The sequence below is a fragment of the Nerophis lumbriciformis genome, linkage group LG07 (genome assembly GCF_033978685.3).
Source record: "Nerophis lumbriciformis linkage group LG07, RoL_Nlum_v2.1, whole genome shotgun sequence".
NCBI classification, from domain to species: Eukaryota; Metazoa; Chordata; class Actinopteri; order Syngnathiformes; family Syngnathidae; genus Nerophis; species Nerophis lumbriciformis.
Genome location: NC_084554.2, coordinates 26456211 through 26479000, shown reverse-complemented (window position 1 = coordinate 26479000; position 22790 = coordinate 26456211). Strand labels below are relative to the sequence as shown.

At 37.5% G+C, this 22790-nt stretch overlaps 1 protein-coding gene across 1 annotated transcript in view; it reads right to left on the bottom strand.

Annotated features, from left to right (window-relative positions):
- The window catches only part of oplah (5-oxoprolinase, ATP-hydrolysing), a 66035-nt gene extending 44523 nt beyond the window's left edge, over positions 1-21512 (bottom strand). The window contains exons 1-5 of the mRNA XM_061965569.2: positions 21423-21512; positions 20802-20992; positions 13277-13468; positions 710-824; positions 492-615 (exon numbers count right to left, since the gene is read on the bottom strand). Of these exons, the coding sequence (XP_061821553.2) occupies positions 492-615; positions 710-824; positions 13277-13468; positions 20802-20972 (602 nt within the window). The 5' untranslated portion in view covers positions 20973-20992; positions 21423-21512. The remainder of the gene's footprint in view (positions 1-491; positions 616-709; positions 825-13276; positions 13469-20801; positions 20993-21422) is intronic.
- Positions 21513-22790: the final 1278 nt, after the last annotated feature.

Genomic DNA, 22790 nt, shown 5'->3' with positions numbered 1-22790 from the left:
ATGCAAACACACTAACTTTTACTTTCGTCGAGGCTGGAAGCCGCTATTCATGTTTACATTGTTCCTTACCAAGAAATGAGCTTCAATATACAAACATTCCTATTCACGAAAATGTATAAATCGAAGTTGTGAAGTGAAGTGAAGTGAATTACATTTTATATAGCGCTTTTTCTCAAGTGACTCAAAGCGCTTTACATTGTGAAACCCAATATCCAAGTTACATTTAAACCAGTGTGGGTGGCACTGGGAGCAGGTGGGTAAAGTGTTTTGCCCAAGGACACAACGGCAGTGACTAGGATGGCAAAAGCGGGGATCAAACCTGCAACCCTCAAGTTGCTGGCACAGCCGCTCTACCAACACTCGCTATACCGCTCCGTTGTACATGTTTGTGTAATTACTTAATGGCTTTCTAGCCAGTCCATTCCTTTTCAAGATTGCACATGTGTCAAGTGTGTCGTTTAAGTGTGGAAAAAAAAGGGGGCAGAACTAACGTGTAGGCGTGAAGCAGAAGCACAGCCAGACTGCTGATTCCCCGAGACAGAACTCCCTTCAGGTCCTTCTCCACACGCTCCAGATCCAGCTCCCGCCACACCTCGAGACTATCCCCGGTGCTTCCTGCGGGAACACGAAATAAGTGTAAAAGTGCATCAACATTTTAGAGTGACAGGAATCAATCAACCCCCCCCCCCACACACACACACACACACACCTGTTACAACACGCTTGGGATCCTTCCTGGGCAGTTTGCAGCCATCTTGTCGGAGGACGACTCGCTCGTCCACCTCGATAACCTCCTCATACAGCACTTCGGGCATCGATACCTCCTGTGTGCACACATTGCATAACGAGTTCGATACACAAAGATACACTCAACCTGCAAATGCATATCTCAGTCTGTGTGTGTGTGTGTAATCAGATTTGCGTGTCCCTGTTCTAATTTGTGTGTCTGTATTTAGATTTGTGTGCATGTAAGAAAAGAAAGTGATCGAGAGTCCATTGTTGTCGGCTTCAACAGTGATTGTCATAAGTGGGTGCGAGGCGCCCACTAGTGGGGAGTATAGGCAAAGGAAAGGTGAAGTCTCACACACATTTTTTTACACCATCAAATTGCTACACGCACACACAGATCTTCCATCTTAGAAGTGTGAACAAGGTTTTGTGTAAAAAAGACAGTCAATCGAGGGGTTGCTGCTTTACACAAATTTGAACAGACAGACATTTTTTTTTTTTTTTTAAACACGCAGATCAAAATACGGACGTTTTCTTTTTAACAAACACAAATCATAAAAAGGACAAAATACAGTCACGCAGATTTAATTTTTTCACACACACACACACACATCAAAATACAGACATATTTTTTTACACACACAGAAATACAGACGCGAAGATTTTTTTTTTTTACACACGCACACACTCACTCACATGCACGCAGATAGATTGTTTTTGCGCGCACGCACACACGCACACACACACACACACACACACACACACACACACACACACACACACACACACACACACACACACACACACACACACACACATTCTTGTAATTCTTACCTTCTTGAGACCTGAGAAAAATGCCTCCCTCTTTAGGACCACACTTCTGAGATATATAAAGATTTGTATTTACAACATTAATAATATATACATACTATGCAAATATAAAAAAGGTTCATGTGAAAAATGAGTTGGAATTTCACAAGAAAAAGGTTGGCAGTATTATAATAAAAGTTGTCATTTTATTCAACGCAAGTCAAAATTTTACAAGAAAAACGGAACATTTGTGCAATGTTATGATACAAGTTGGAATTTTACTCAATAACAGTCGCCATTTTACAAGAAAAGCTTAAGATTTTGGCAAATTTATGAAAAGAGTCGTAATTCTACTCGACAAAAGTCGCAATTTTATAAATTTTTTATTTTTTTTACAATTTTGGCAATATTATAATAATAAATCTGAATTTTACTTGGCAAAATTAATGACCAAAGTCATAATTGTACTCAAAAAATGTCACCGTTTTACAAGAACAACAAAAAATTGGCAAAATTGTGATAAAACTCAGAATTTTATATGACAAATGTCACCATTTTGCATCAAAAAGTAATACGTTTACATAAAAAAGTAATAATTTTACAAGAAAATATTGCAATATTAGAGAAACAGAAAGAATATGAGAAATTGTTCCCAATTTTATAAGAAAAAAGTCGACATATCGTGAGAAAAAGACTGCCTTTAGGTAATTTTTATTTTTCTGAATTTTTTGTTTGTAATTGGTTTTTAATCTTCATTATTTACTTCAGGTAATTACAGTATGTCTCTATAAATATTTTTATTTTTTTAAATTAATTTTGGCCAAAGGGGGCGCATTTCACTTTCTTACACACACTCGCCTTGAGTGTGAATGTTGTCTGTCTATCTGTGTTGGCCCTGCGATGAGATGGCGACTTGTCAAAGGTGTACCCCACCTTCTGCCCAATTGTAGCTGAGATAGGGAATAAGCGGTAGAAAATGGATGGGATGGACACACATTCGTTATTACATATGTTGACCAGAGGGGGCACATTTACATTTCTTACACACACTCGTTATTACATATGTTGACCAGAAGGGGAGCACTTTTAAAATCGACACACAGTCAATTGAAAAAAATCCCTTCTTTTTGGGACCACCCTAATTTTGATAGATTTCACCACCAGGGGTGCAAATGAGGCATTCTCTATTAGATGTAATGGTTTTCTGTATTGGGACCATGATTTATGTCCTAACTTGTTCACCGGTCCTCATATGGAAGGTACTTTTCCTTGTTGATGTCTCAAGAAGGGTAGAAATACAACACACACACACACACACACACACACACACACACACACACACACACACACACACACACACACACACACACACACACACACACACACACACACACACACACACACACACACACACACACACACACACACACCAATGAAAACACTGTACAGACAGATTTTTGTTTTACACACACACAACGAAATGCGGACAGATAGATTTTTTTTTACACACAGACAAATTAGGACACGGACATGCAAATCTGATTACACACACACAAATTGATATACACACACAAATTAGTACGCAGACACTTTAATCAGATTACAAACACATTGATAGAAATACGGACAGGCATGTACGTATATACCTATATATATACTGTATATATATATATATATATATATATATATATATATATATATATATATATATATATATATATATATATGTATGTATGTATGTACATATACTGTGTATATATATGTATGTACATATACTTTGTATATATATATATATATATACATACATATATATATATATATATATATATATATATGTACATATACATGTATACTAGGTATGTAACGGTAAAGGTATAATGATAAACCGCTATAACATTTATTTAGTTTAGTTAGTTGGTCAGTAATATTGTTTAAAATTTTAATTACCGAAAAGCCGTCAATTATCAATGCATTTTAGGCAACACTGCTTACTAGTAAACGGAGCTGATCACTTCGTCAAGGGACGGCGTGGCGCGGTGGTAGAGTGGCCGTGCGCAACCCAAGGGTCCCTGGTTCAATCCCCACCTAGTACCAACCTTGTCATGTCCGTTGTGTCCTGAGCAAGACACTTCACCCTTGCTCCTGATGGGTGCTGGTTAGCGCCTTGCATGGCAGCTCCCTCCATCAGTGTGTGAATGTGTGTGTGAATGGGTAAATGTGGAAGTAGTGTCAAAGCGCTTTGAGTACCTTGAAGGTAGAAAAGTGCTATACAAGTACAACCCATTTATCATTTATTTACTTCATTTCAATCACTTCTACTTCCGTGGAGTCTCGGTGTGCGTTTAAGAGCACAATGCTGTTGGAGGAGAAAAATAATTGATATTGCAGTTTCATTTTGAACGTGCAGCTAGCGTCCTTCCGACAGCTGCTGGGAGAGTTAGCATGCAGCAGGCGATGTGTCAGGAACGTTGTTACAACCTACTTATAAAGTCTTTAATTTGTCTAATGGGATGCTCACTCGTCCTTTATTCAACTTCTAACATTGTCAGTGTTCCAATAGCATCAATACTAGCTAAAATGTTTTGTCATCTCATCGAATTGAACGCTGGCTGAGTTGTCGGTGAGGCACAAAGATTGTGTGTTAAATGTGAGAGGTGTCACTCCTGTTTATTTTCATTGGCCAAGCTGTTGCACTGGAGTACATGGTTGTTGGAGAAAAACAAAGCTTGTTTATTTGACTTTATCTTCATTAGCCAAACTGCCTTGTGTTTTATATTGATATCAAAGAGTAAACACCATGTACTTCACATTACTTGTGTTTTTTTCATTCCCACAAAGTAATTACTTTAAAAACCATTCATGTAACATAGCATTTTGTTAATGTTTCATTGTGTATAATAAATACTTATACGACAAATTTCTGCTCAAACTCTTAATGGATCTGTCCCAATACAGCATTAGTATATGTCAATTTATGTATATTATTTAAAAAATACCTGAAAATGTAAAAATAGAGATAAAGGCATCATGTAATAAGAAATCTGACACGCTGATACTATTAATGAACAAAAACACAAATATTTGTCTTTAAATATATAGATAACGTTTATTTATAGCATTTTTATTAGATATTACAAATTACATGATGGCGTCGCATTCACACCCCAACACTGTTTTACCAAACATAATGAATAATCCTGATTAATAATTGTGATTTCAATATTGATATACATACGGTAATCGTAATTATTGTTTTGCCCATAATCGTGCAGTCCTATGTGTAAGACTAGACCTCATACATGAACACTATTTTTATCTATATGGACAAAAAGTGCAGTTACGACTTCAGGGTTTTTCCTGCGTTCAAAATGTTGTGTCGTCCCCAACAAGAGTGATTGATATCGCTCAACACAGCGTTGTGTTGATTACGCTACTTGTTTGACATTACTTAGGCCTTTATCGTGTTCGGAAAAGGACAGTTTGCCTTTTCTGTGGTATTAATGAGATTTAAAGGACTGTTGTTAGTCGGATGTTGATGTGATAAAACTTCTTTCTTGATAGGAAGCTACATACTATTGTAACTGTTATTTCTTCGTGCACATGATAAATATTTATAAAGTGTTTGGATGTATTAATTTATTTAAAATGTGCATTAAATGTAATATTGCCTGACAAAAAGTGATTCAACGTACTTTTTTGATATTTACACATCGCATATTTACACACGCATATACCCTTATGAGTATTACATATATCAAAATGAAGTACCTACTGTACTTGTACTTTAATTGTTTTTTTGAGAAATGCTTTGACATTTTGTTATTACTATTAATATTGTCATGTCTGTGTTGATCATGTTTTTATTTTAGTCATGTTTTGTTTAGTTATTGGACTCTTTAGTTTCTGGTTGTTCACTCCCTTGTTTTGTTTCCATAGCAACCCATTAGTTTTCACCGGTCATGTCACGCACCTGTTTCACGTTTTGAGTCACACACCTGTTTTCGTTAATCATGTCTGTGTTATTTAAGCTTTTCTTTTTCTGTTGGTGAGCCTGGCGACATCCGATTTTATGCTCTGCACACTATTTATCATCTCAAGCCATGTTCACAGTCCCATGCCACAGTAAGTGTTTTGTACTGTGTTCTTAGTTAATTGCCTTTGTGCTATAGTCTTTTTGGTTTCATAGTTTGTTCTCCGCCACTGTGCGCGCCTTTTGTTTGCTTCTTTTTTTGTCCTTTGTTAGTGTAAAAATAAAACATGTACTCACATTCCCGTCTCGCCCGAGCCAACTTTCCGTTGCCTTCCGGAAAAACCAACCCCAAGGATCAAGTCATGACAAATATAATCTGGAATTAATTTTTGGCAGCAGCAAAGTGGTCATTTGGGTAGTTTTTAGCTCTAAAACGGGTATTTCAACAAGTAAACAGTACAATAGGTACTTGATTTCGATATATTTAATGCAAATAAGGGTATTCTAGTAAAATGTGCAGAGAGGAGATGTGTCAGTATCAAAATATTACTTGAAATCAATTTTTGGCAGCAGCAAAGTGGCAATTTGGGTAGATTTTAGCTCTTAAAAGGGTATTTCAACAAGTAAACAAGTAGGTACTTGATTTTGATATATGTAATGCTCATAAGGGTCTCCTAGTAAAATATGCATGTGTAAATATGCAATGTGTAAATATCAAAATATTAAGTTTAATCACTTTTTGTCAGGCAATAATACATTTAATGAACATTTTACATAAATGAATAAAGGTCAACTAAAAGGAGTTACCCCAAGAAAGCATTACAAGCAAAAGAAAAGTTTCCTCCGTGTTAGAGTAACGTTTATGTTTTTTAGTGTTGCAGATATGGCAGGCAAAATCAGCCACTCTCGTGAGGAGAAAAGTCAAGAGTCCAGGTGAAACAGAGCAGAGAAATGAACGTACCAGGCAGTTAAAATGTAATAATTCATGGTGGTGACAACATGTGGACATTTTTGTCCACAGAGCGCTTGAAGGCTGCTTCAAAATCCCCTGAGTGTCTCAAGCAAAAGTGGCCCCACCACACAAGCTATGAGCCCATCATTCTCTTATGTAAGCGCTTAGGCCACTGGTGTCAAACTCAAGGCCCGGGGGCCACATCTGGCCCGCGACATCATTTTATCTGGCCCGCAAACACCTGGAAATGTTGTGTGTCAATAAAGTACTTAATATTTTCTCACTAAATGTAATGGATTTTTTTCAATTTGTCAGAAAAAATATATGTACTGCTTGAAATTGCATGCCTTTTAAACTTTAATAGTATTCATTATTGCAACAAATATTACAGTATATTATCATACTTTCCAAACATTTTTTGTCTAAATAAATACAAAAACTTAAATATCTGTTTGACTTATGATTTTACAGCAAACTACCCATCAAATTAATAAAAATGGCAATACATTTTACGGTGTTCTTTACAGCATATTACTGTAAATTGAAAAAAAGTTTAAAAAAATTTGCGTCTAAATTTTGGCGCATGGTCAGGATTGTACCACTTCTGCCTCAATTTTGAACCAGGAAAAACCATGGTCTTATGTCCATAAGTTGCCATCTTGCGAATTTTTCACATTTATTTTAATTTATTTATAGTATTATTTTGTTTCTGCCATATTACTTTGTCTATAATTCTTGTGTTGCTTTCATATGCACATTCAACTTTCTACTTGAGGTACATACATACATTTTGAGTGTGTTGTTTGTGGGTTTTTTAAACAAAACTTTGTTAAAAGATTTCAGTATAAGTAGTTTTTGAAAATAATAACCGTGATAAGAAATGTTCATACCGTGACATCCCTAATACATACATAGCATATTTTCCAGACTATACTGTAAGGCGCACTTAAAATCCTTTTTTCCCCCTCAAAACTCGACAAAGTGCCTTATTACCCTGTGCGCCTAATGTACGGAATAATTCTGGTTTTGCTTACAGACCTCGAAGCAATTTTATTTGGTACATGGTGTAATGATAAGTGTAACCAGAGATACGTGTAGGCTGCACTATGATGGCAATATGACTCAAGTAAACAACACCAACATTTTATATGTTCCATTGAAAATATAGAACATTACACACGGCACTCAAAAACCTATCAAAATGTTTTAGTACTACTTTGGTAAGCTATGAAGCCGCACCGATTGATGTGCTTCAACATAAAAGTATTGTTATGGTGTGTGTATAAGGTAAGACATTATGTGGCGTTTTGTTTCGCAATATTATGCAAAAGCAACGTTTTTTACCTTCTGGTACCTGCTGATCTAAATTTGGGATCTGCATAAATTCTGAAAAATTGCGCGAGTCCGCCTATGTAGTCTGTGCCGACAACGTCGTCAATAAGCTTCTTCTTTTTCTCTATCTTTTTGTTATGTGACATTCATCCTCCACTGTTGCCATTTCTAATATAAAGTAGTGTAAAGTTCTTACTTAATCTGTCAGTAAACTCGCCATTAAAGCGCTAAAATATACCGGCGTAGTGAGTTTACCTTAGTCACCCAAGGAACTTTAGTTATCAGAGTTCCGGTCGGATGGTTTTTCACGAGACACATTTCCTGTGTTGTTGTTTCCGGATGAGGAGATGCTGCTCCGTTATTGATTTAAGTATAGTCTGAATGTCATTAAAACAGTGAGCTCCATCTTCCACTCCCGTCCTTGCACGCTACACCGCTACAACAAAGATGACGGGAAGAAGACGCTACCGAAGGTGAGCCACGTAAATAAGACTGCCCACAAAAACGGCGCATCCGGAAGCGACTGTCAGAAAGCGGCTTGAAGATGATCTGTAAAACATAATCTATGCAACATTTTGACCAAATAACCACCATTACATGTTATGTAGACCACAAGGAAGTGTTTTACATTTAGAAAAAAAATAAAATAATATGACTCCTTTAATGCGCCCTATAATCCGGTGCGCCTTATATATAAAAAAAAGATCAAAAATAGACCATTCATCGGCAGTGCGCTTTATAATCCGTTGCACCCTATGGTCTGGAAAATATGGTACATGTACACACATTAGCACATGTAAATGAATGTATATAACTTAAAAAATACCTCTCTCTATGAAAATGTAAAACTAGAGATAAAGGCATCATGTAATAAAAAAACTGACACGCTGATACTATTAATGAACAAAAACACAAATATGTGTCTTTAAATATATAAATAATGTTTATCCAGAGCATTTTTATTACACATTACAAATTACATGATGACGTCACATTCACACCCCAACACTGTTTTACCAAACATAATGAATAATCCTGATTAATAATCGTGATTTCAATAATGATAAAAATAATCTTAGTTATTATTTTTCTCATAATCGTGCAGTCCTATGTATAAGACTAGACCTCATATATGAACACTATTTCTATCTACATATGGACAAAAAGTGCAGTTAGGTCTTATGTCCATAAGGGGCCATCTTGCGAAATTTTCACATTTATTTTTATTTATAGTATTATTTTGTTTCTGCCATATTACTTTTGTTTTATAATGCTTGTGTTGCTTTCATATGCACATTCAACTTTCTACTTGAGGTAAATATATACATTTTGAGTGTGTTGTTTGTGTTTAAAAAAAAAAAAAAAAACTTGGTTTGAAGATTTCAGTATAAGTAGTTTTTGAAAATGTTGAGCACCTTTAAAATTATCGCGATAGTATTAATAACCGTGATAATTTGGGTCACAATAACCGTGATTAGAAATGTTCATACCGTGACATCCCTAATACATACATACCGTATTTTCCGGACTATAAGGCGTACTTAAAATCCTCCCCCCACCCCCAAAACTCGACAGTGAGCCCTATAACCAGGTGCGCCTAATGTACGGAATAATTCTGGTTTTGCTTACCGACCTCAAAGCTATTTTATTTGGTACATGTGTAATGATAAGTGTGACCAGTAGATGGCAGTCAAACATAAGAGATACATGTAAACTCCACTTTGATGGCAATATGACTCAAGTAAACAACACCAACATTTTATACTTTCCATTGAAAATATAGAACATTACACACGGCGCTCAACATTTAATCAAAATGTTTTAGTACGACTTTGGTAAGCTATGAAGCCGCACCGCTTGATGTGCTTCAACATACGAGTATTATTATGGTGTGTGTATAAGGTAAGACATATTATCTGGCGTTTTGTTTCGCAATATTATGCAAAAGCAACTTTTCTTACCTTCTGGTACCTGCTGATCTGTATTTGGGACCAGCAAAAAACCTGAAAATTTGCGAGAGTCCACCTTTGTAGTCTGTGCCAACACCGTAGTTGATACGCTTATTCTTTTTCTCTATCTTCTTGTTCTGTGACATTCATCCTCCGCTGTTGCCATTTCTAATATAAAGTACCGTATTTTCCGGACTATAAGTTGCAGTTTTTTTTATAGTTTGGCCTGGCTCCAGTGCGACTTATATATGTTTTTTTCCTTCTTTATTATGCATTTTCGGCAGGTGCGACTTATACTCCGGTGCGACTTATACTCCGAAAAATACGGTAGTTTAAATCCATCCATCCATTTTCTACCGCTTGTCCCTTTTGAGGTTGAGGGGGGTGCTGGAGCCTATCTAGTTCTTACTTATATCTGTTAGTAAACTCGCCATGAAAGCACTAAAACATACCGGTGTAGTGAGATTACATTATTCACCTAAGGAACTTTAGTTATTAGAGTTCCGGTCGGACGGTATTTCACGGGACACATCTCCGGTGTGGTTGTTTCCAGATGAGGAGATGCTGCTTCGGTATTGATTTAAGTAAAGTCTGAATGTCATTAAAACAGTTAGCTCCACCTTTTGACACTTCTTCCACTCCCGTCCTTGCACGCTACACCACTACAACAAAGATGACGGGGACAAGACGCTGCCGAAGGTGAGCCACGTAAATAAGACCGCTGGAAGCGACAGTCAGAAAGCGACTTGAAGATGATCTGTAAAACATAATCTATGCAACATTTTGACCAAAGAACCACCATTACATGTTATGTAGACCACAAGGAAGTGTTTTCAATTCAGAAAAAATAATAATAATATGACTCCTTTAATGCACCCTATATACTGTAAGAAACATGATCAAAAATAGACCACTCATCGGCAGTGCGCCTTCTAATCCGTTGCGCCCTATGGTCCGGAAAATACAGTATATATTTTTTACACACCGATTTTTTTTACACACACATGCAGATCGAAATACAGAGAGACTTTTTTTTTTTTTTACACACAAACACAGACACGCACACACGCACACACGCACAGATCGAAATACGGACAGACAAGATTTTTTTTAAACAGAAATATGAAGACTTTTTTACACACACAGATCAAAATACGGATAGACAAGTATATTTTTCACACAAACAGAAATGCAGATCAAAACACGGATGGAAATAGATTTTTTTTACACAGATCGAAATACACACAAATATTTTTTGACATACGCATTGAAAAATACGGACAGATTTTTTTTTCTTTTTACACACATCTCAAAATACAGACACAAATTAGGACATGGACATGCACATCTGATTAGTTACACACAAATTGAGATACAAACACAAAAATTAGTACGCGGACACGTGAATCCGATTACACACTTAGATTGAGATATCCATCCATTTTCTACCGCTTATTCCCTTTTGGGGTCGCGGGGGGCGCTGGAGCCTATCTCAGCTACAATCGGGCGGAAGGCGGCGTACACCCTGGACAAGTCGCCACCTCATCGCAGGGCCAATTGAGATACGTGTTTGCAAATTGTTTTGCTACAGTAGCAAATTCCATAGTTAAGAAGAGGGAGTTAATCTGATCTGTGTTGTTCTATAGCTGTAAACAATATGGACTCTACGGAACAGAAGCACAAACACAGGGCTCGAATTTAACCACGGCAACCGCAGCAATTGCCGCGACCGCCCTCTCATTTGCTGTAATGCCCTAAAAAATTGACCAACATTTGTTAAAAGTTAAAGTTAAAGTACCAATGATTGTCACACACACACTCGGTGTGGCAAAATTATTCTCTGCATTTGACCCATCACCCTTAATCATCCCCTGGGAGGTGAGGGGAGCAGTGAGCAGCAGCTGTGGCCGCGCCCGGGAATTTGTGGCAAAACATTGCCATGACCGCCCTTGCTAATGGACAAGGGATACAATGGTCAACGGTATAATGATACATAAAGATAACATTCCAGACGGTTAGTAATACCATCTCCTTTATAAACTACAGAAGACCCATTAATTATTAATTCATTTTAAACAGCACAAAATCAGACGACTGCGCATTTTCGTCGCTTAGCTTTCTAATTATAGAGTAGTAACACCGGTAATCTCACTCCAGTGGTGCACCCTCGGAGTATACTTAGTCAACAGTCATTCATGTCACACTAAAAGGTGGCCGCGAGAACAACGCCAACACTGTCATAAACCTGTGCCATATAGTGAAACCACACTAAAAAACAATGGCGAACACAATTCAGGAGAATATTTGCACCGCAACACAACATAAACACAACAGAACACATTCCCAGAATTCCTTGCAGCACCAACTCTTCCAGGACGCTACAGTCTTTTTTCCCTCGCTTCCCGTCGTGTGTTTAAGAGCGCACTGCTGTTACATGGAGACCGGTGTGGACAATATTGGATACACTTGTCCCCACACTAAAAGTATACAGCGAAGGAGAAAAACTATATGATGTTGCTTTCATTTTGACAATACAGCGTCCATCAGCTGCTGTGACTGAGAGTTAATGAGGTGAGGAAACACGCAGTCACTCCTGTTTTTTTGTGTTGTTTACTGAACCACAAAGGGGCGTTAGAGAAGAACACATCTTGTTTATTAGACTTTATCTTCATTAGCCAAACTGCTTTGTGTTTTATTTTGATATCAAAAAGTAGACGCCATGTTTTTCTTAACATTTTTTTTCATGTCACAAAGGTATTACTTTAAAAAACATTTGACACATCATTTTGTTCATGTTTTATTGTGTGTAGTTAATTCCTATACGACATATTTCTGCTCAAACTCTTAATGGATCTGTCCCTATACATCATCTACATCAGTGGTCCCCAACCTTTTTGGAGCTGCGGACCGGTCAACGCTTGAAAATTTGTCCCACGGACATAAAGAAATACAATCCTGTGTGCTTACGGACTGTATACCTGCAGACTGTATTCATCTATATTGATATATAATGTATATATTGTGTTTTTATGTTGATTTAATAAAAAAATAATTAAAAAAAACATTTTTTTTTTTTTTTGAACTTCTTGTGCGGCACGGTATCAATCGGTTGGGGACCACTTATCTACATGCACATAACTTAAAAAAAAAATTATAAAAAAAAATACTTCCCTCTATCAAAAACATAGAGATAAAGGCATCATGAAATGACAAAAAGCTGGAAAGTTGGTATTAATAATGAATTTAAAAAACGGTACATGTATGCATGCATGCTTTGGAGGCCCTGCCTGGAATGAAAATAATGTTTGCCTTGGTGCCCTAAAATATGAGCCCTCCTTTAAGGCAACACTTGCCTTGACCTTAAAAAGTTAAAATTTGAGGCCTTCAAGACAAACCATCTCAGATAAGTGACTCCTTAACCAATAATAGCTCACTTGTCTGAGGGCAAACTCGAAGAAAGAGGATATAAGGACTTTGTTTTTGTACAATGGGTAGTACCCTGCGAGAGATGGATATGGAATAGGGATGACGTACCAGGTCGAAGAGCTTGGGTCGGGCCTGTGTTCCAATGTGGAGCAGGTCTTTGAACCCCTTGGTGACCAGCAGAGCCGTCCTCTCCCCCTCCCTCTCCAACAGAGCATTGGTGGCTACTGTGGTGCCCATCCGGATCCAGCCGATCAGAGTCGTGTCCACGGGCTTGTCTCGAGGGCAGGGGCGTCCCGTTTCCTGTCAGTACAGACGCAAACATTCAATAGATTCAAAAGATTTCAACTCTTGGCTAACTCTCAATTAGTAAAGCTGCACACAAACTACTCGAAAGCTTGTCTTGATACAACTTTTTCATTTCCGATACCAATACTGGAAACCTTGTTTATTGGTCGATACCATATCAGCACAACTAACAACAGTTTGTTATTTTACTATTTTGGAGTGTGGAACTTTAGAAAAGCTAGTCAGAAATAGGGTAGGTATGAAAAAATTATTCATTAAATTAAGGTCATGACACAGTAAAACGAATGATGCGGACACGTTTGTTACTAGATATCTTCTAATACGCTTCTGCCTCGGACTATCTATGTGTAAAAAATGTGTAAAGTAATTATTTGATACTTTTTTATTGACATGTGGGGTGTTGTAGACTGCAATATTGTTCAAATAATTACCTATGTCTAGCTTGTGTGCTATAGTGTGTGTAGTTTTTTTTACAGATATCAGACCAACATACGATATCAATATCGGCTCAAGACACCCCTACGCTTAAGTATATACAAATTAAATCTATATAGTATTGCCCTTTGAGAATATATAATACAATGCTCGCTGCAATAGGAGTACTTTTCAGTATACCTGCACCACGTCTACGCATAATTTCCAGGTCTTATCCAAAAGTGCAATATTCTACTTGTGTTAAAGATGTACATCTCTTCACTAGCCTCTCTTCACTAGAAAAAACATTGCAACGCTCTTTACCAGAAGTGACACATTTAACGTACAGGTGGAATATTACTTTAGTTGCACATTGATAAAATTTTTCTTTAGGTCACATATCAGCCTATGTAACCGCTTAATGGCTAATCTCATTTATTAAACACACAGTATGGTTTAGTGCAGGGGTCTCAAACCTTTTTTCTTCTGGGAGTTACTTTTATTAAATAAAAGTCTCTGAGGGCTACTCATTTTTTTTATAATGTTTATTTTTATAGCGATTTCAACTCAAAATAAATAAGCTTGTTTTGCAAGAGCATGAACAAAATGTGGGTATCCACAACTTTGATGTTGTATTAAAATGTGCATGTACATTTTTTTAAATCACTATTTCAGCTACTTTGACAAAAATAAATGATTTTGTTGTTTTATAATAGGGGAAGCACATTAAAAAAAAACTCCAGGCACTTTATAATAAATTATAAAAAGTAAACTGAAAAGTTAAATGTTTTTAAATAAAGATAAAAATCAATAAATACAGAAAAATCAGTCATTAACTTAAAAAGTAAGCATTGAATAAAAAAAGAAGGATTAAAGTGGAATAAAGTGGGTTTTGGCATTATATGACTGGCAACATTTAAATTGTACTTTATTTAGGAAGCAGATATCCACTCAAACTGTGAGGTTATTGTTTTGTGGTATTGTAATTTGTCATTAAATATTCCTAAATGGCTCAGTTATAAAAATACTGAGTTTAAGCAAATATTCTTTCAACCTTTGGTGTCCTCTAAAAAAATCAGCTCTACTGTTGGAGACCACTGGTTAGGTAAATAATGCAGCAGCGCATGAACATGAAATAATGCAGTTTTAAAGCTAAAGCGATGCACATTCGTTAACTGTCAGAGAGGTTAGCTTCCGATTCGAATGGTGGGCGGTGCAACGTGTTATGATCATTGAATATTTGTTTCACTAGTGCAAAATAATGTCACAAAAAATATAAATACATGTGTGAGGAATCATAATAATAACGTCATGGTTTGAGAAACCTTTCATCTATTTGTGAAAATACAACACAAGCACCTTTAACCCTTTTTAAAGCATGTAGCCCATGCACATTACTGCAGGAGAGGTCCAGATCAAAAACTACTTGACGTTCTCAAATCTGGACTAGAGTATCCCACAGGCACTGAAAATTAATAAAAACACAGTGTGAGAGTTTTGAAACCTTTATTATATTTGTGAAAATGCCAGAAAGGCACATTTTATCCTTTTTTATGAATGTGGAGCACATTGGTCCAGGTCTACAACAAAAAACACTCAAAGTTCTCTAATCTGGACTGGATTAATCTATGGAAACTAAACATCCATAAAACACAGTTTTTGATTTCTGAAATGTTTCTTACATTTGTGAAAGAGCAATAAAGGCACATTTATCCATTTTCTTTAGACATGTGGATCACTTAAATCTTTGGGACTAATATTTTTGTTTGTTTGTTTTGACATAAATATTATTTATGTATTTAATAGCAGAACCTCCAGTTTCTGTAACAGCTTCTTCCCTCGGGCCATAAGACTCTTGAACGCATCATAATAATCTCCTCAATTCGCCCCCAAAAATGTATGAACTCGCTGTAATATAAAGACAATATACCATACATCCATAAACGTGGATGCATATGCAAAAGTGCAATATATTTATCTGTACTGTAATCTATTTATTTATATATGCACCTTATTGCTCTTTTATCCTGCACTACAATGAGCTAATGCAACAAAATTTTGTTCTTATCTGTACTGTAAAGTTCAAATCTGAATGACAATAAAAGGAAGTCTAAGTCTCTAAGTCTCTAATATTTGTTTACCGTATTTTTCGGACTATAAGTCGCAGTTTTTTCATAGTTTGGCCGGGGGTGCGACTTATACTCAGGAGCGACTTATGTGTGAAATTATTAGCACATTACCGTAAAATATCAAATAATATTATTTATCTCATTCACGTAAGAGACTAGACGTATAAGATTTCATGGGATTTAGCGATTAGGAGTGACAGATTGTTTGGTAAACGTATAGCATGTTCTATATGTTATAGTTATTTGAATGACTCTTACCATAATATGTTACGTTAACATACCAGTTGGTTATTTATGCCTCATATAACGTACACTTATTCAGCCTGTTGTTCACTATTCTTTATTTATTTTAAATTGCCTTTCAAATGTCTATTCTTGGTGTTGGGTTTCATCAAATAAATTTCCCCCAAAAATGCGACTTATACTCCAGTGCAACTTATATATGTTTTTTTTCCTTCTTTATTATGCATTTTCAGCAGGTGCGACTTATACTCCGGTGCGACTTATACTCCGAAAAATACGGTACTTACTACGGTATATTGTTTATTTATTTGTTCACTGTTCTGTTACAAAGAACAAGGAAACGGTATAAAATTGCTATAGTATGAAAAGGGGTAGGATTAAATAAACTCAGCTTCTTCCTACTCCTTTTCGGACGTGCTGTAATGAAACAACTGGAAATGTGTGATGCATTACATTGTATCGTATGCATGTTCGAAATAAACAAACTGAACTGAACTGAACAGTAGTCCAAGTCCAGATAAAAAAAAACTAAACCGTTTTTTACGAATGTTTAGCAAAATAAACTGACAACTTTAAATACCGAGTTTTTGCCAACAACCTGGACTAATCTGGTCTACATGCCTAAACAATGGTTAAATGTGCATTTATTTCATTTTCACAAATATAATAAAGTGCTTGTATGAATCTTCAAGGTCTGCCGGATATCCATTTGAGATTTAAGAAGTCCAAGTGTAGTGGTTTTTGATCTGAACCTGGACCAGTGGGGTCTACATGCCTAAAAAGGGTGACATGTGTCTTTTTTTTTTTTCACTTTCACTAATAGGATACAGGTTTCAAAAATCAAAAACAGTGTTTTTATGAATCTTCAGAGTCTGCGAGATAATCTACTTCCAATTTGACAATTTTAAGTACTGTTCAGTTCAGTTTCAGTTTATTTCAAACATGCATACGATACAATGTAATGCATCACACATTTCCAGTTGTTTCATTACAACACGTCCGAAAAGGAGTAGGAAGAAGCAGAGCTTATTTAATCCTACCCCTTTTCATACCATAGCAATTTTATGCAATTTTCTTGTTCTCTGTAACAGAATAAATAATATACTATAATAATAAATACATAAATAATCTTTGTCTCAATAGAAAAAAAAGGAAAAAAGAAAAAAAGGTTCAAGATGTTCATCATAATTCTTGTTCTGTGTACTTTGTGAACACTTGTAGTTTGAACAGTCTCTTAAAGTGAATCATATTGGTGCTTTGTTTGTTTTCTTTGGTTAATCCATTCCATAATTTAATTCCACATACTTATATGCTAAAGGTTTTAAGTGTTGTACGAGCATACAAATGTTTTAAATTAGATTTTCCTCTAAGGTTATATTTCTCCTCTTTTGTTGAGAAGAATTGTTGAACATTATTGGGTAGCAGGTTATAGTTCGCTTTGTACATCATTTTAGCTTTTTGCAAATGCACCAAATCGTTTAATTTCAATAATTGTGACTTAATGAATAAAGGGTTTGTATGTTCTCTATATCCAACAATAATGAATAAACCAACCATTCAGGACTTTAAACTGCTCAGTTTGCAACACTGATCTAATCTGATGTGCCCAAGCCAGATACCTGCCATCTTTTCTTGGATGCTAGTTCATTAATGTCAGGGCTCAGTAATGTTGTGTCGTTCGCGAACGATTCGTTCGAACGAACAAATCTTTTGAGTGAACGTACTGAACCGAATCACTTCATGAACTGATTCGTTCCTTTCTCAGTTCAGTTGAGCTCCGCCGCGACAAGGCCGGTATGAGTGGAACTGGCGCATTCTGTGACTCACTGAACCCTTGACGTCGGCGAACGACGCAGCCAGCTACTCTTCATGGGGGCGGGGGGAGGGACTGAGCGAACGATTCGTTCACCGCGGATTAACGACATGAATCACTCAGTGAACGACAGAATCAGGACTCGCGAACCTACTGACACAGAGAACTGACTCTGTCGCGGAGGAGGACGTCACATTGAGGCTCTCGTTCAGTCACTGTGCGCGTCGTTCATTGGGTGCTGAGGGCTTGTGTCGTTCGCGAACTGACACACACCGAGATCTGCCGCTGGGGAAGCTGTTACTGACTGACTCATGATTCGCCGACCTGCACACAGAACTGCTGCTGCAGAAGTGATTCAGGTTCACGTATTGAACTGTGCTGACTGTGGCGCTGTGTCAGTCACTTACTGCCTGGTGTACTGCATGCACAGAGCTGTGTAGGGACTCGCGTTCACCCTATTTGCTGCTTCTCCCGCGAATGTCTGCACTGTACTGTACTACGCACGACGCCCTCCCCCCTTCTATTTTTTTTTTTTTTTTTGGGGGGGGGGGGATTCGGTGAACTAATTTTTTGAACGACTAATTTTAAGGAACTGATTCTAGTGATTCAGTACAGTCAAAAGAACTGCCGATCCCATCACTAGGGCTCAGACTTTGAGCTGAGGCAACCTTCATTATCGAACAAAGTTGTTCATCAGTCATTATATCTCGTCCACCCGGACCACAGTCTTGAGGGTGTGCTTTAAAGGCACTGCGTTTATCGTCCTCCACGACCTGTCGTCACTTCCGCTTTTCATCCATTCCAACAACATGCCGGTCCGATCAAAAAATATGTGCGACTTCAGCACGCACACACACGTAAATGCAATGCATACTTGGCCAACAGCGATACAGGTTACACTGACGGTGCCCGTATAAATAACTTTAACACCGTTAGAAATATGCGCCACACTGTGAATCCACACCAAACAAGAATGATAAGAATTCCGGGAGAACATCCGCACCGTAACACAACATAAACACAACAAAACAAATACCCAGAATCCCATGCAGCCCTGACTCTTCCGGGCTGCAATATACACCCCCCCCTCCGTGCGTCGGTTGAGGTGGGCGGGTTTGGGCGGCCGGGGTTTGGTGTATATTTCAGCCCGGAAGAGTTAGGGCTGCATGGAATTCTGGGTTTTTGTTTTGTTGTGTTTATGTTGTGTTACGGTGCAGATGTTCTCCCGAAATGTGTTTGTCATTCTTGTTTGGTGTGGATTCACAGTGTGGCGCATTTTTCTAACAGTGTTAAAGTTATTCATACGAGCACCGTCAGTGTAACCTGTATCGCTGTTGGCCAAGTATGCTTTGCATTCACGTGTGTATGCATGCTGAAGCCGCACATATTATGTGACTGGGCCAGCATTCGCTGGACTGGGTGAAAAGCGGACGTGACAATTTTTGGGAGGAGCACTGAAATTTGAGAGTCTTTCGGGAGGGTTGGCAAGTATGAGAATTCGCGGTGAATGCGGTGTTACCGCGGCACCGCCGCTGAATATAATCGGCGGGTCAGCTCTAGTGTTATTTTGATATCGCCTCAAGGGCCAAGTGAAATTACACGGCGGGCCAAATTTGGCCCGCGGGCCAGAGTTTGACACCCATGGTCTAGAACAGGGGTCACCAACGCGGTGCCCGCGGGCACCAGGTAGCCCGTAAGGACCAGATGAGTAGCCCGCTGGCCTGTTCTAAAAATAGCTCAAATAGCAGCACTTACCAGTGAGCTGCCTCTATTTTTTTTTTTTTTTTTAATTTACTAGCAAGCTGGTCTCGCTTTGCTCGACATTTTTAATTCTAAGAGAAACAAAACTCAAATAGAATTTGAAAATCCAAGAAAATATTTTAAAGACTTGGTCTTCACTAACTGACAAAGAAACAGATAACAGATTTGGTGTCCAGTTCAAAGTGTGACATGATTTATTTAAAAATTTGAGAGTTGACTTCTGTATTTTACATGAGTTATTATTTGTACAAACATGGTGCAAAGTAATTCATGATTTGTTAAAAAATGTTAGTGGCTAGCTAGTTAAAATGGGATATTGTGATTTCACAAGACTGTCTTAGAAGTGATCATTTGAAAATGTTCAATTTGAAAAATGTGCACTTAGAGAAAATATAAAAATAAAGTGTTGCATATTGATATTTATCTGTTTCTATATATATTTATTGTGAGAAATCATTAAGATGATCAGTGTTTCCACAAAGATAAATATCATTAATTATTAATAATAACATAGAGTTAAAGGTAAATTGAGCAAATTGGCTATTTCTGGCAATTTATTTAAGTGTGTATCAAACTGGTAGCCCTTCGCATTAATCAGTACCCAAGAAGTAGCTCTTGGTTTCAAAAAGGTTGGTGACCCCTGGTCTAGAACATGTTTTGCTTTATTCATTATTGACATGTTTTTTGCTACTCTATGTCGTTGCTACTGTAGTTTTGGATCTGGACCTGGACTAATGTGGTCTACATGCCTAACAAAGGGTTAAATGTGCCTTTATTGCAATATTACGAAATTAGAAAAAGGTTACATAAAGCATAAACTTTTTAATAATGATTATTTGCGTAACAAATGTTGATGTGCATTAATTTTGCACTAGTGACAAAGTTATTCCACGGTCATAACATTGAAATGAAAGGTATCAGGACGATAACTTCATCCTCATCTTATTAGGGTCATCATGCAAAATACCTCTTCCAGGACTCTGCGGATCCCCTCAGTGGGGGCGTCCTTGTAGTTCTGGGGGTCCCGGGACAGCAGTTTCAGAACCCTCTCCTGTCCGTCTGGTAGCCGAGCAAACACGTCCGTGAAGGTTCCTCCTCGGTCGATGGCAAAGTCAAACTTCCCCTGGGTGTGGGTCATGGTGGGTTGTGAGTGGACACCTGGGACAGTGAGAGATGGTGTGAGAGGTAGATTAGGTTTAATTCCAGTCTAATGATAGAGTGGAAGACACCTGTAGGAAGAGGGTGTGGAGGTGCAATGACATACAGTAGCTTTAACAGTCTTAGCACATGTATGTAGGGACTTCTGCCAGAGGGTTTTTTTTTTTTTGTTATTGCGCAATAGTCCCTATGTATTAGTGACAAAGGAGGAGGAGCAATTGTAAATAAATATTGCATCATGTCTAAAATATACAACATGTTATGCAGCAGAAATATATTCAAGCCACCAATATATTGCATTGTGTCATTGCGTGACGTCCACAGTGTGTACAGAAACGCTTGTTCAAAACCGTACTGCTATAGTTAGCGTGTGTTGCGTTCACGTACTATAAAGCGCCTCATGTGAAAAAGTGGAAGCGATTCAACTCACCCGTCAGTGCGTGTTTACTCGGTGGTAATTGTTGATCGTGTTCGGTCCGAAGCCTCAAGTCAGCCGCTCCTTGGTGAGCTCCAGGATCAGGCAGACCCCAAAGACGCAGCTCCGCCCCTCAAAGCTAGAGGCGCGGAACCTCGAAGGAAGTCAGGCGGCTTCTTTTCAGAGCAAACAAAACGTGCTCGAATGACCTAAATGATCTAAAAAAAACATCCTCAGAAAATTATTTGAAAGATGCATCTTTATTTTGGGGGGAAAAGAAGAGTATTCAAACACGTGGGTGATGAAGCCTCCGATTTCCAAGGTGCCACGAACGCACCACCGCAAATATACTACTACCATGTTCTTAAAGGGGAATCACACTTTTTTCGAATTTACAATTATTCACAATCCTTATGCAAGTTAAGCCATACTTGCCAACCCTCCCGAATCTTCCGGGAGACTCCCGAAATTCAGCGCCTCTCCCGAAATCCTCCCGGGACAAATATTCTCCCGAAAATCTCCCGATTTTCAGCCGGAGCTGGAGGCCACGCCACAGGGTGACAAAAACTAAATCATCCAGACTAGAGATAAATTGTATTATTATGCTCCAGCGCCCCCCGCGACCCCAAAGGGAATAAGCGGTAGAAAATGGATGGATGGATGGATCTTACCTATAAATAATTATATTTATTAATTTAAAAAAAAAACTAAATCAATTTTTACTATATTTTGCTAAAAACATAAAAATTAATTGTATTTTTATTTGTATTTTTTCTGACTCCTTATTACATCCAGCCATAGAATTATACATTCAAATAAACATATAGGAAATAATTAATTTTAAATGATCATAATAATTAATTTAAAATGACCATATTTAATTATTAAAATAATTGTTTGTTTATCAACAACTTTAGCATTTTATTCATTACATTTTGAAGCTCTCAGAAGCCAAGTTATGTTATATTCCTTAAGATTTATTTATGCAAGTTTGAAGTATCAATTATCTAAACACAGTTTTGTTTGCATATTTTCAGGATGTAGATATATATATATATATATATATATATATATATATATATATATATATATATATATATGTATGTGTATATATATATATATATGTTTGAGATACTTGACTTGGTGAATTCTAGCTGTCAATATACTCCTCCCCTCGTAACCACGCCCCCACCCTCAACCACGCCCCTTCCCACCCCCGACCACGCCCCCCAGCACCCCACCTCCCGAAATCGGGGGTCTCAAGGTTGGCAAGTATGAGTTAAGCACATATTTTTTATGCATTCTAACTTGTAAATAAACGCTATCAAAAGTCATCTAAGAATGGGGACAAAGGGAGTCGCTCTATTCTGCATATAAAACGCT